The sequence below is a fragment of the Geotrypetes seraphini genome, chromosome 9 (assembly GCF_902459505.1).
Source record: "Geotrypetes seraphini chromosome 9, aGeoSer1.1, whole genome shotgun sequence".
Lineage (NCBI taxonomy): Eukaryota > Metazoa > Chordata > Amphibia > Gymnophiona > Dermophiidae > Geotrypetes > Geotrypetes seraphini.
Genome location: NC_047092.1, coordinates 172,351,537 through 172,365,296, shown reverse-complemented (window position 1 = coordinate 172,365,296; position 13,760 = coordinate 172,351,537). Strand labels below are relative to the sequence as shown.

The window sequence follows — 13,760 nt, the reverse complement described above, 5'->3', positions numbered from 1 at the left end:
TATCTCTGAACCCCAGAAGAGTTCTACTGCCTGACCTTGTGGTTTCATTGCTGGGCTTTTCTGCAAGAACAGAGCCTTGTAGAAGAACTTGGTGGGGGAGAATGGGAAGGGAAACCCAAGTCCAACTAATAAATGAAGTGCTGAATAGCTTTTCTCACTCTCACCCCTGCTGGTACCAGAAATTCTTACGCACTCCTGCATATCTGCCATGTGGCTCAGCATCAAGCGCTCCCTTTCTTGCATTTGCTGCTGAACTGCACCTTCCACTTTTGCTAATTACCAACCAAACGGCAGCTAGGAGATTCAAGATTTCACTCTAGACAAGAAAGCACCTGCTATTGCTTTACTCTATCCTATACAGCTCTGCATACCTGTATGCCACACTCATAGCCCTACTTGGCTCCAAGACAGCAGAACTTAAGTCAGGCACTTTACCATACTATTCCTTATAGTATAGTTTTTTCTTTTTTAATTCTTTATTTGCATTTTATCCTTTTGACAAAACATTAGTCAAAAACAAAGAAATACCAGTTTTGACATCTTTGAATAAAGAAAAAAAAAACCAATACATCAAATAAACAAATATAATCAGGAAACTTCCTTCCATACATTCAAAGATACAGATCTAAACCCAGCAATCAAGTATACTGGTTTGTAGTTAGTCCTTAATAAGGAGGGGGGGGGGGGGAAGACAGCTATGATTTTACTGAAATTTTTCCAATTAACATATACAAAGGAAAAGAAAGATATGGCTGGTTGGGCTCTAAAACTTAACTTCACTGAGCTGATATTGAAGTAGGGAATCTCATGAATTACTACTCTTGCTCTTTAGCATAAATAAACTTTGTCAACTGTTGAGGTTCAAAAAAAAGACATATCTATTCCCTTGATAGACCATCACACATTTACAGGGGTATCTCAGAATGAACGTCGCACCTAACTGTAATACCCGAGGTCTCAAAACGAGAAACTGTTTTCTTCTCTTTTGGGTAGATTGTGACACATCTGGGTACATTCTCACTATTTTTGACATAAGTGGAATATCCTTATTTTAAAAAAAACAAAAAAAAAAACCCCAACAGCTTAAACATCCATTCCTTGTCCAAGTTAATAGCAAATTGTACTAGCAGTTGCTGGTGCCTCATCCAACCTCTCCAGGAAATTTGTTAAATCCAAACTATCAGCAGATAAATTCTGCTGGTTTGGATTCTGAGCCGAAAGTCTACTTGGTAAGTAATAAATTTTTGAGAGAGGCAGATAGGAGGACTCAGGAACTTTCAAAAATTTCTAGTACATATTTCTTAAATGTATCTTGTACTGGTATAAGTGGTAATTTTGGAAAATTTGTAATCCGAAGATTACATCTCCTGGTCATGCTTTCCAGCATTTCCACCTTAAAGTTGAGATTTCCACTGTCCCTAACCCATTTTAAGACCTGGGACTCCACATTTTTTGCTCTGGTCTCATGTCCATCCACTTTATTTTCCAGGCTAGATAGTCTTATTTTTCAAATCCAAATTTTCTGAAACAACCGTAGTATATTGTGCTGTAAGTTGCTGCATTTGGGTTCCCAAAGAGATTTGAAAATTAGATATCGCATCCCAAAGTGTTTCCATATTAAAGACCTTTGGTCTTTGCATGGGTACAAGTTCTAACCCAAGACCCTCTGATAGAAATAAAGTATCTGCAACCTCAGCAGAAGATGAATTCAGCCTAAGAAAATCCTGCTTCAATTCCTCCGAGTGCTTCGATGGTTGATTTAGCTTCTCTACTCCCCCCTGATGAGTCGGAGTATAATTTTTTTTTCACACAGAAGGGGCTTCTAGCAGCACCTTAACTGTCCTACAACAACTCTTCCAGCTCCCCCCCCAAAAAAAAAAACCACAAAAAAACCCCCCAAAAAACAACCACACCTTTAAACACATCACCTGCCCTTACTCAGGTAATCAGCCTCTTGTCTTTTGAAGCCAGCCAATTCCCACTGAAATTCCCTAGAATCTCTGACCAGGATTCCCAAGAATCAGAACCACTACGTTATTTCCCTGCATAAGATCAGAGAAACCAGCCTTTGAACTGTGGCTTTAGAGCCCCCCTACCACTTCAGCATAGAATTCACTGTCCCCAGTCTTTGCTTCCCATCATTTGTCCCATCTGTCGAGGACATATACTATCAAAAGAACTGCTGCACCAATCTTATCAGGAAAGGTAAGTTCGCTTGGAATATTTTCCCCTCCATCTTCTGTATGGAGGTAGGGGGACAAACCTCATTTATTAAATTGTCTGATAAGAATGAGGATGAGGACAGTCGTTTCCCTCCCCAGTTCTGTGAATCTTTCTACCTCCTTTACCCCTTGGAAAGAATGTTCTTCCTGCACACATTTTCCTGTTGTACTTTGCTTTTCGGACCAATTGCAACCTGTTGCTTCCTTACAACCTGACAGATCCTTGAAAAATGACATTTAACACCTTGTGAAAAAGGCCCACACTTAAAAGTAATCACAAACATCTTCAGGATCTCTACTGTACCTGCATGGGACTTTGCAGACTCGGGCGTGTTAGAGATATCCAATAAAGACCCTACAGAGAGGGAATGCTCAGCTGATGGGCGTTTACGAGGAGGGAATGGGGAAAGGTCAGTTTCTCTAGACAGCTGAGCAAGTGTCTCTTTCAAACGGCGCTTCTTACGATTACTATTTGGTGTACTCAAGGAGAGAAGAGATACTGACTTTTTCAATGCTGGACTATCAAGCTGAAACAAAAACACAAACCAAACATCAGTGCACAAAGATCAAAATTGTAAAAGCTGGAGTACTTTTTCATTCTGGGAATTAATAAGAGTGCTTGATCATCTCCACCAAAACAAGACAAAAAAATGACAAATGAAAAACTACCTCACCTTTTCAAATAAATACATTGTTTCTCCTGCTCTAGCATCCATCTGAATACTTCCCCAGAACCACTGAGAGGAAAAAAAAAAAGTGTGCAAAATGAAAACAGCATTCAAGTAGAAATTGTTTAACTGCTCATTAAGCCAATAAGTATTCACTAACTCTTGCAACAGCATGTGTACCTCTTGCTTGACGACGTAAAGTTTTTCTGGAGGCTCAAATGGAAGATCCTTGACTGTACTTTCTTCCACTACAAGATGGGTGCATCTTTCATCACCAGCTGGAAGATATTTCCCACCTAAGAGCACATACAGTATAAAATTTAAGAAAACATAAAAATGAGAAGTATTTCAATCATCTCATTTTCATTTAAACATTCTTACTGATGAGGCTTCATATTAAAATGAAAAATACAACATGCTCCAAAACACCATACAAATATTTTGGCAGAAAATTAGAGTAACCTGAAACTAGGTAGATCAATGGAGCAGTTCTAGTTTAAGGTACAAGTGTCACCTAAAAAAATGATTGAACTCTACTTGGTGGACCTTGGTCTAGTTTGGCAAGTATATAAGTCAATATAAAAATTGTGAACATATGTAGATTTTTAGGTAGCAAAATTTTTTAAGCAAAAGTATCAGACATGGTATTAGAGACAACAAAATTTCAATTTAAAATTTACTATCCTAAATTACAGTATAAAAATCTTCCAACATGGTTTACAATTCTAAAATTGGGAAAAAGGAAGAGGGAAATGTGGTATCCAAACAATAATATGAAAGTGAGGGGAGAATTGCATATTATAGATAGAAAAAAAATGAGCAAAAAACATGTAAGTAGTTGTGTGTGCTCACAGAATCACCTTATAGTAGGAGCAAATATAAACTTGGAGAGACCATTAAGAGTAGGCATCTGTGAAAAAGAATGTTAACTCCGATTTAAAGCATGCCAGGCACATATGCATTCGTAACTATGTTGGAAAAGCATTCCATAACAGAGGACGGTATACAGAAACAAAGACCGTCTGTTGAATAAGTTCATGAACTATATGATGTGAAGGAATAATAAGTTTATTTAGATTTATAGATCTAACAATTCTGGTGGAACATAGGGGATAAGATAAGAGGTCTGACAAGATATATTACTTTTAAAACCAATAGGAGGAAATTTTTTTTCACTCGGAGAATAGTTAAGCCCTGGAACTCATTGCTAGAGATTGTGGTAAGAGTGGATAGCGTAGCTGGTTTTAAGAAAGGTTTAGACAAGTTCTTGGAGGAAAAGTCCATAGTCTGTTATTGACAAAAACAGTGGGGAAGCCACTGCTTGCCTTGGATTAGTAGCATGGAATATTGCTATTACTTGGGTTTTGGCCAGGTACTAGGGACCTGGATTGGCCACTGTGAGAACGGGCTACTGGGCTTGATGGACCATTGGTCTGACACAGTAAGGCTATTCTTATATTGGTTCCCCTGATGAAAAGTTTGAAAATAAGCAGAAGTATTTTGTAAGTGACTCAATGAGGTAGTTTTTTTTTTTTTTTAAATATAATGGAACGATATGGTCAAATTTCAAAACACTGTGGATCAACCAGATTGCAGTATTTTTTTTTTTTATTCTTTATTCATTTTTCCATCTTACATCACGTACACAATATTACATCAATTAAAACTTGTATACATCACTTGAATTTCCTTCTAATATCATCTTAACTACATAAATTTATACCCTCCCCACCCATCCTTCCCTCAAGTATTTTAATCAAAAATATCATATAAATATTCTATTCTTATCTATTGATTAAATCTTTAATAGAACTTTATACCATCCCCCCTCCCCCTATGTATAAATGTACTTTCAGTGGAAAATGGTGTCTAATCATTACAATAGTTTGTCAATGGCCCCCAAATCTTTTTAAAATTATTAAAATTCCCTTTTTGTATGGCAATTGTTCTTTCCATTTTGTAAATGTGGCATAACGAATTCCACGAGAAGGTATAGTTAAGTCTACTGTAATTTTTCAAATTACTTGTGATCTGTTGTATAGCGACTGTCATAATCAATAAAAGCTTATCGTTATTTGATGAAATTTGGCTCTTTGTTCTCATTGATATACCAAATAAAATCATATCATATGATACATGATTCTCTAATAAACAATTAATTTGAGACTAAATTGATTTCCAAAAGGCCATGATATAGGGACAATAGAATAATAAATGATCTAAAGTCCCTGCTTCAAGATTACAATGCCAGCATCTATTAGACTTAGAGCTATCTAACTTCTGTAATCGAACTGGGGTCCAAAATACTCTATGTAACAAAAAGAACCAAGTTTGTCTCATAGATGCAGACATTGTACATCTTATCCTCCAAGACCAAATTCGTAGTCTTTGAGACGCATTAATTTGATGTTTGATCTCAATGCTCCAAATGTCCCTAAGTCCAGTTTTTGTTTTTTTATTTACAAATCCGTTTATCAATTTATACTACTGTGCGGCCTGGTGTCCACCTGAAAGCATAAAAATTCTAAACTATATTGCGTATTAAGATTCTTCCATTCAGGGAACCCTGCCTGAATGGCCTGCTTCAGTTGCAACCATCTAAAGCTTTGTGATTTATTAAGACCATATTTATGTTGCAACTGTGAAAAGTCAAGCAGTTTACCATTTGAAATAACATCACCTAAATCCGTATACCTGCTATCATCCAATGCTTCCAGATGACCTTAAATCTGCCAATTTGAATCTTGGAGTTTAACCATATAGTTTGATTTATCGATTTATAGATTGGAATAGGCGTTAAATTACTAATATATCACAGAGTTTTCCATGTATCCATAAATATTCTATTTTCTTTATACAATCTAGGCATTTTAAGAACATGACATAATCGTAGAGGGAACATGAGTCGCCATTCCAACCACAACCAATCTGGGGTATTATCCATGAGCTCTGGGAAGACCCAATACATACCTTGGCGTAAAATATAGGCTTGATGATACCTATAGAAATTGGGAAAATTTACCCCACCCTCCGCAATTGGTTTTTGTAAAGATACTAAAGCAATTCTAGGAGTTTTGCCCTGCCAAATAAATTTTATAAGAATACTGTTTAACTTTTTATAACAGGACCCCTTAAAAAAACTGGTAACATTCCCATCTGATAACAAACCACAAGCAATATCATCATTTTAATAGTTTGAACTCTCCCCCACCAAGACAGATGTAATGGATTCCATTGCTCACACATTTCTGTTACCTTCTGCAATAAAGATTTTTCATTCTCTTTCATTGTGTCTTCCAGTGTATTTTTAATCCTGATTCCTAAGTATTTTAATCCACCTTCTTTCCATACAAAAGAAATGAATCAAACAAGCCTTTTGTACAATACACGTTTTAGTGGAAGAACTTCAGATTTACTCCAATTTATCTTATATTCTGAAAATTTTCCCGATCAATTCAAGTAAGCATGGAATGGTTATTTCTGGATTTCTCAAATGAAGAAATATCATCTTCATATGCAGAGACTTTGTATTCCCAATCTGAATAAGGAATACCCTGTATCTCCTTTACTTGCTGAATAGCTAATAGTAAGGGTTCCAAAACAATATCAAAAAGCAGAGGAGATAAGGGACAACCTTGTCTAACCCCCCTCCGCAAATTGAAGCGTTCTGAAAAATTATTATTAATATACAATTTTGCAACAGGGGAGCTATACAATGTTTTGTGTCATTTGTATAAATCTTGAACCAATTCCAAACCATTCCATAGTTTGATACATGAAGGTCCATTCCACTTGATCAAAGGCTTTCTCTGCATCCAAGGACACAGAAAAAGCCGGATCTTTCATGGCTTTTGTTAAATTTAACATATGAAAAGCCAATCTTGTGTTATTAGATGAGTGTCTCCTAGCAACAAATCCAGTTTGGTGCATATCAATAATAAAAGGGAGAGCCTTAGCTAAGCGTAACGCCAATGTCTTAGCCAAAAGTTTTCCATCTACACTGATTAATGAGATAGGCCTGTAGTTTGAAACCAATGTGGGATCTTTATTTGGCTTTGGCAAAACTATAGTCAAGGATTCTGCCATAGTACCTGTAATGCTACCCTTAATTAGTCGAGACTGATATAAATTTAACAGATGAGGTAATAGGGTAATTTTAAATGATTTATAAAATTCTACTGTAAAACCATCACCACCTGGAGCGGATCCAGCTCTAAGAGACTTCAACACTAGTCCTAATTATTTTAATGATATAGGCTCTTCTAAACTTCTTTTAATGTGTTCAGGAACCTTCGGACCATTAATTAATTTCAAAAATTCTAATCCATCCTTTCCTCTATTACCATAAGGCTCAGAAGAATATAAGTCTTTATAGAAATTTAAGAATTGAATTAAAATATCTCCAATATGAGTATGCGTAACACCTTTCTTATCTTTTATTGCAATAATTTTTGTTCTTCTTTTCTTTGCTTTTAAGATAATTTGCTAATAATCTTCCCGCCTTATTTGGGTTTTCATAATACAGTTTGCTGAGAAAACAAATCTTTCCTTACTAATTTTGAAGATAATTCATTAAATTTACCTTTTGCTTTTAAAATAGCTTGCAGAGTATTATGCTCCCATTTATCAATCAATTTAGACTCTAGATTCTTTATTTCTTTTTCCAAAGTAGAAAATTGTTTAAGTTGTTTTTCTAATTTATGCCGAATATGATATAACCTCTCATGGTCGCCTTAAAGGCATCCCATAAAATTTCCATGGAGGTTTCAGATTGCAGTATTTTGAATTAGCTGTAATCTATATAGATCTTTTTGCTATAAGCCTGCATAAAGGGAATTGCAATAATGTATTTTTGGATTATCCCAGAGAATGCACAAGGATATTCAAAGCAGAGGGAAAAAGAGGAGAACATATGGACCCAATCGTGTGAAATTTGTTAAAAAAAAAGCGTCTTACAACCTGACTTATTTGTTTATTAAAGTTTAGTTTTGAGTCCAAACTAATTCCACTTAAAAGCCATATAGAAAAGATGTGAATGTATGTAACCCACAATCAAAAGTTTTCAGATTTATACCTTGTCTCTCTGTCATTTCTTCCATGCTGGCCTTCTCCTCATCTGAGAAACCTAAAAAGCTCAATGTGCAGTCCTGAAATGGAGGAACTTTAAATTCATTTTTGAAGTCATCATCAGCTGCTAAGAAGTCACTAAGGATGGGAGGAGTGGAGTAAAAAACAAACAAATAAAAACCACACGACTAAAAACAGTTATCTAAAAAGGACAAAAATATTAGGAAAACATTCTCTCCAAATCTTTATTCATTTTAATACATACATCAAACATTAACACACAAAAAAGGTGGTGATTAGCTTCCCTGCTCCAACAAAACGGAAGCTAACAGTAGTTAAGGTTTCTTTACACTAGTAGGTTGCCAAAATGCTTCATATAAGCCAAACACTCAGTTTTAAAATTACTTGCCTCCTTGCCCAGTACTGAAGCTAGATTTACTGCTAAAGTGAGTGTTCATAAGTTTGCACCCATGGAAAAGATTAAAACAGGAGTATGCAAACCAGTCAGTTTTCAGGATATCCACAATGAATATGTGACTGGCTTGAGTACCCTTGAAATAAACCAAGCCCACAGTATTAATATTCTAGAGCAGGGATTCTCAACCCAGTCCCCGAGATGCACCAAGTCTGTGGATATGATATCCAAAATGAATATGCTCTAGAGAGATTTGTATTAGAGAATGACACGGGGAAAAAATCTGTCCCCGTCACCGCCCCACCATTCTCTGCACCGCCCCGTCACCGCCGTTCCCTTCACCGCCCCGTCACCGTCACCGCCATCCCTTTCACCGCCCCGTCACCGTCCCCGCTGCATCCATATAAGCCTTAGTACTGTAATATTTAGCTTATTCCTTTCTTATAAATCAAAGTTCCTGCTGCTGAACTAGAGAAAGAGATGTTCAGCTGGCAGGGCTTTGTTTATAAATTTTTATCAACACAACTAATATACTATTTTATCCTAAAGCAAAAAATAAATAAATAAATATAATTTTTTTTTCTACCTTTGTTGTCTGGTTTCTGCTTTCCACATCTTCTCATTCAATTCCTTCCATCCACTGTGTGTCTTCTCTCTGCGTCTTCCACTTGCTGTTACTGTGCCTCTCCCTTCACCCCCCCCTCCAATTGGTCTAGCACCCATCTTCTTCCCTCCGCTCCCCCATAGTCTGGCATCTGTCTTCTTCCCACTCTGTCTTCCACATTTCCCTTCGGGGTCTGTTCCTCTCCACCCTCCTTCAATGTCTGTCCTATTCCTTTCCACCACCACCCTTCCCTCCCTCCTTTACCATCTGTTCCTTTCTACTACCCTTCAGCTCCTCTCGCGTGGCCTATCTATCTACCTTCCTCCCTCTTATTTTCATGGCACGTTACAATGTAATTTGTGCAAGCCACTGGAGCCTGCAAGCTCGGTCCCTGTCCCATCCCCACAAACCATCTCGCTTCTGTGCTCCTATTTTCTCCATTTCTAATATTTCCCCTATGTATCTGTCATTGCCCCCCCCCCTGTGTCCATATACCATCCCCATGGCATGTCCCCTTTATGTCACTGTCCCTATGCCCCATGCACATAATTTTCCCTCTTTCTGTTACCTTCCTGTGTCCAGATTTCCCCTATCTTCCTCTTCCATACCAGTGTCTCTCTTCTTTTCAACCCCATCTAGCTTTTTTCCCTCTTTCTTCCCCTCCCCCCCCTTGCTTCTAGCATCTGGCTCACCTGTCTGTCCTTCCCTTTCTTTCCTGCTGTGGGTTTTTCTTTCCATCTTCATCTCCTTGGCCCAGAATCCTTTTCCCTTTCACTCCCTCCTTCCAATTTGAGCCGGGAACACGAGCGATCGCACGGTCCCCGCAGCCACCACCCGCCTGCCCAATCGATCCTACTGTTTAGCCAGCTCTCTCCCTTCTCCTCACCTTAGTTTGTAGGTTTTGTTTTTCGGCGACATGCACGTGCGGCTGCTCAGTGTTCAATCTTCTGCTCTGCTGCAACTTCCTGTTTCCGGTTGCGTCAGAGCAGAAGATCGAAACTGAGCAGCAGCGGGTGCGCAGCTCTCTGATAGCGTGCGGGTCGCCGAAAAAGAAAACCTACAAACTAAGGTGAGGAGAAGGGAGAGAACTGGCTAAACAGTAGGATCGATTGGGCAGGCGGGTGTGTGCTGCGGGGACCGCGCGATCCTTCATGCCTCACTGCGGGGACAAGACCATTCACCGCCCCACGGGCGGTGAATGGCCTTGTCCCCGTCGCCGCAGCGACTGCTAGTTTTCGTTTCCCGTTTCGGCGGGTGACCCGCGGCTAAAATGCGGTGGCCACGGGTAAACTGCCACCGTGTCATTCTCTAATTTGTATGAATTATTTCCATTCTAGGCAAATCTCTCAAGCATATCCATTGTGGATATCCTGAAAAAACACTGACTGGCTGTGTTCATCACCCCTGTTCTAGAGGTTTTCTTTTATGGAGAATGAGTTTGATATCCGCACACTGTTTAATGTATCTCATACCACTGTGCTGTTTATTGCAAAGCCTTAGAGTATCCTACATGGTATATGCCAATGGCCCGTTATTTTTCTTCCTTAAGGGAGAGACAATGGAGCAGGCTATTGATAAGTTAGATTTCCTTATGACGCAAATCAACCGTTGGATGTGCACCAACAAAATGATGCTCAATATACAGAAGAGGAAAAATAATGCATTTAGTTCGAGCCTCACAGTCAGAGTTGCCACCATCAGTTCAGATATTTGATTCGGCAATTATGTGGTCTTTAGGATTTCGGTACTTAGGGATAATGCTTGATCCTCAACTGTCTTTTAGGCAACATGCGTTACACCTTATCAGAAAAGTCTGTTTCAAGTTATACCTTTTGAATAGGCTATACCAGACATGGGCAACTCCGGTCCTCGAGGGCTGGAATCCAATCGGGTTTTCCCAATGAATTTGCATTGAAAGCAGTGCATGCAAATAGATCTCATGCATATTCATTGGGGAAATCCTAAAAACCCCAATTGAATTCCGGCCCTTGAGGACCGGAGTTGCCCATGTCTGGGCCATACTGTTATTTGCCTTGGAATGATTACAGAACTATCTCCCACAGTTACGCTCTTCAACACACCATGACCTGATGATACCAGCAAGGAGAGAGGTTAGATTGCAGACAGTCAGGACTGGGTTTTTTTTTTCTATGCTGTCCCTGAAGAAGGGAATAAACTAATAAAAACAAAAAAAACTCTATCTCTTATCTTATAACACAATTTTATTTTGAACATCTATGAGAATAAAAAGTCAAATTTCAGCAAATAACAACAAACTTTTCTTAATAATGACAGAGTTGCCATTCAGCATATCACCAGCAATTGGAAGGATTACACCAGACTTAATTACACCTTCTGGTGGAATTCAGTGTTATATATATATATATATATATATGCCATTGACAGCATATTGTGATGATTAGACACCTTTTTTGCACAAATAGTATGTTATAAGAATATACTGGCTTTTCAGTATCTTTGAATATAATATATGTATAATATGCTTGAATTATATTATTGGTGGAAGGGGAGGGACTTAAATTTATGTATTTACAATGATAATAGAAAAGATTTTCAAGTGATTTGTATGAACCAATTGTTGTATTATTGTTCACTTGTTGTGAGATATAAAAATGAATAAAGATTTGGAAAAAAAACAAAACAAAAACTCTGGATACAGATGTTCTGGAATTGATTTATTGTACGCTATCATAAAACCATAAAAATCCAATGGGTCCGTTTAGATTTTTATCATTGTACTTTTTATCAATGGATTTTTATGGTTTTATATGACAGCATACAATAAATCAATTCCAGAACATCTGTATCCACAGTTTTTTGTTTTTGTCAGTGGATTGTTTTCACTGTGGATTATTGGGTCTTCTTTCTTTGTTGGAATGGAATAAACTTCCATCTTACATTAAGAAACAGGCAAGGGTGGGGGATTTTTTTTAAAAAAAGCTAATGAAATGACATTTGTTTTATCTCATGAAGTATGGAGAATGAGTCTGTATTTGTCTCCCAGACTCATGCTGTGTTTGGTTTCATTGGTGTTTAGCGTGAAAAAGAATACGTAATAACTCAGTTCTGGCAGGATTTGATGGTTTGGTTATGTATTGTGGAATTTTATATTTTTTTAGCTGTCTGTACATAATTCTATTGTGTATGTTGCTTTGTGCTCCACCTTGATAAAAGCAGAATATAAATAAAGAAAAACTCATTACAAAGAGTGTTAAAGCTTTTTACTAATTTGTGCATCATACATCAACTGAAGAGATAATGGTTAATACAGATGGGCATACTAGATGAATCATTTGGCCTTTACCTGCCATCATGTTTCTATGTTTCCAAAATCTGTTAAGTATAAAAAGATGTCCTCTGGATAAATGTGAGTTATTTTCAAGAAGTCTAGCTAATTGGATAGGGAGGGAAAAATATTGGAAATATGTTGTTATGAAAAATAAGGAGATATATGTAATAGGATGGGATATTTATTGTTGTGCATTACTGAGTATAATAAAATGTTTAAAGTGTTTGAGGAAGAAGGATGGGGGGAGGGACAGATTTCATGTCAGATTAATTGTATTATCAAAAAGGGATGTATAATTATATATAAATTTGGAAGGAATATTTTATTGATATGGAAAAGGGTGGGAGGTGGGGGGAATAAAAACATGTATAATAATATTGTTTAAGAATGCCAAGTGTGTTATGTAAATTAATTGTAATAATACTGTACACTTGTTGAAAGAAATAAAAAGGAATAAAGATTTTAAAAAAAAAAGAAGTCTAGCTAACATAAGAACATCTTTCATTCACTTACTAATAAAAGCCTTTCAATGCTAATTCCACACTTGCTATGGCTGCCATTTGGTCTTCCTTCCTCCTCTTTTTAATACATAGAATATATCTAGTCTGGGCTTCCAGGATAGTATTTTTGAACTAACATGCACACCTGATGTAAATTTTTGACCTTTGCAACTGCTCCTATAAAGTATCTTATTTGCCACTAGTTTTTTAGCCCATTACATTAATGGGTGCTAGCAGCCCTTCTCCCTTACTTTTACCTCCCCCCCTATCCAGCAGCACCCCTTCCCTGTTCCCCCTGTCCAGCAGCACCCATTCCCTGCTCCCCTTGTCCAGTAGTAGTCCTTCTACCTTCCTTTTACCTCCCCCTATCCAGTAGTAGTCCTTCTACCTTCCTTTTTCTTCCCCCTGTCCAGTAGCACCTCTTCCCTGGTCCTCTTTTACCTCCCCCTGGCCAGCAGCACCCCTTCCCTGCTCTCCTTTAATCTCCCCCTGTACAGTAGTACTCCTTCTCCCTTACCTGCTCCCCCTGTCCAGCATCCGCTAGCCCAGGCAGCCTCAGGGCTTTTGCTAGGCCAGCCCGCTTCGCATTATCGAAGTGGGCCAGCACAGCAAATTGCCCGCGGATGCTTGATGAAACTGTGGCTTCTTGCGCTGCTGGTCTGGCCTCGGGCTGGGGAACATAAGAATTGCCACTGCTGGGTCAGACCAGTGGTCCATCCAGCCCAGCAGTCCACTCACACGGCAGCCCCTAGGTCAAGACCAGTGCTCCAAATGAGCCCAGTCTCACCAGTTTAGCATGAACTTGTCCAACTTTGTCTTGAAACCCTGGTGGGTGTTTTCCCCTTTAACGACTCCGGAAGAGCTTTCAAGTTCTCTACCACTCTCAAAACGCCACTAGTCCCTGTCTGTGCGCCATTCATCGAGGCACAGGCTGGCTGGGGTGTGGGAGGGTAAAGCCATTGGCACGTATGCAC

At 38.4% G+C, this 13,760-nt stretch overlaps 1 protein-coding gene across 9 annotated transcripts in view; it reads right to left on the bottom strand.

The window, feature by feature from the left end:
• ECT2 (epithelial cell transforming 2) overlaps window positions 1–13,760 on the bottom strand; it is a 103,532-nt gene that overhangs the window by 71,755 nt on the left and 18,017 nt on the right. For all 9 annotated transcript variants that reach the window (XR_004540687.1, XR_004540686.1, XR_004540689.1 and 6 more), the window contains exons 9-12: window positions 7,965–8,095; window positions 3,071–3,186; window positions 2,897–2,959; window positions 2,527–2,749 (exon numbers count right to left, since the gene is read on the bottom strand). Coding sequence is in view for 3 of the 9 variants with exons in the window: in XM_033959290.1 (XP_033815181.1) it covers window positions 2,527–2,749; window positions 2,897–2,959; window positions 3,071–3,186; window positions 7,965–8,095 (533 nt within the window). In the remaining 6 variants the exon portion in view is untranslated. The remainder of the gene's footprint in view (window positions 1–2,526; window positions 2,750–2,896; window positions 2,960–3,070; window positions 3,187–7,964; window positions 8,096–13,760) is intronic.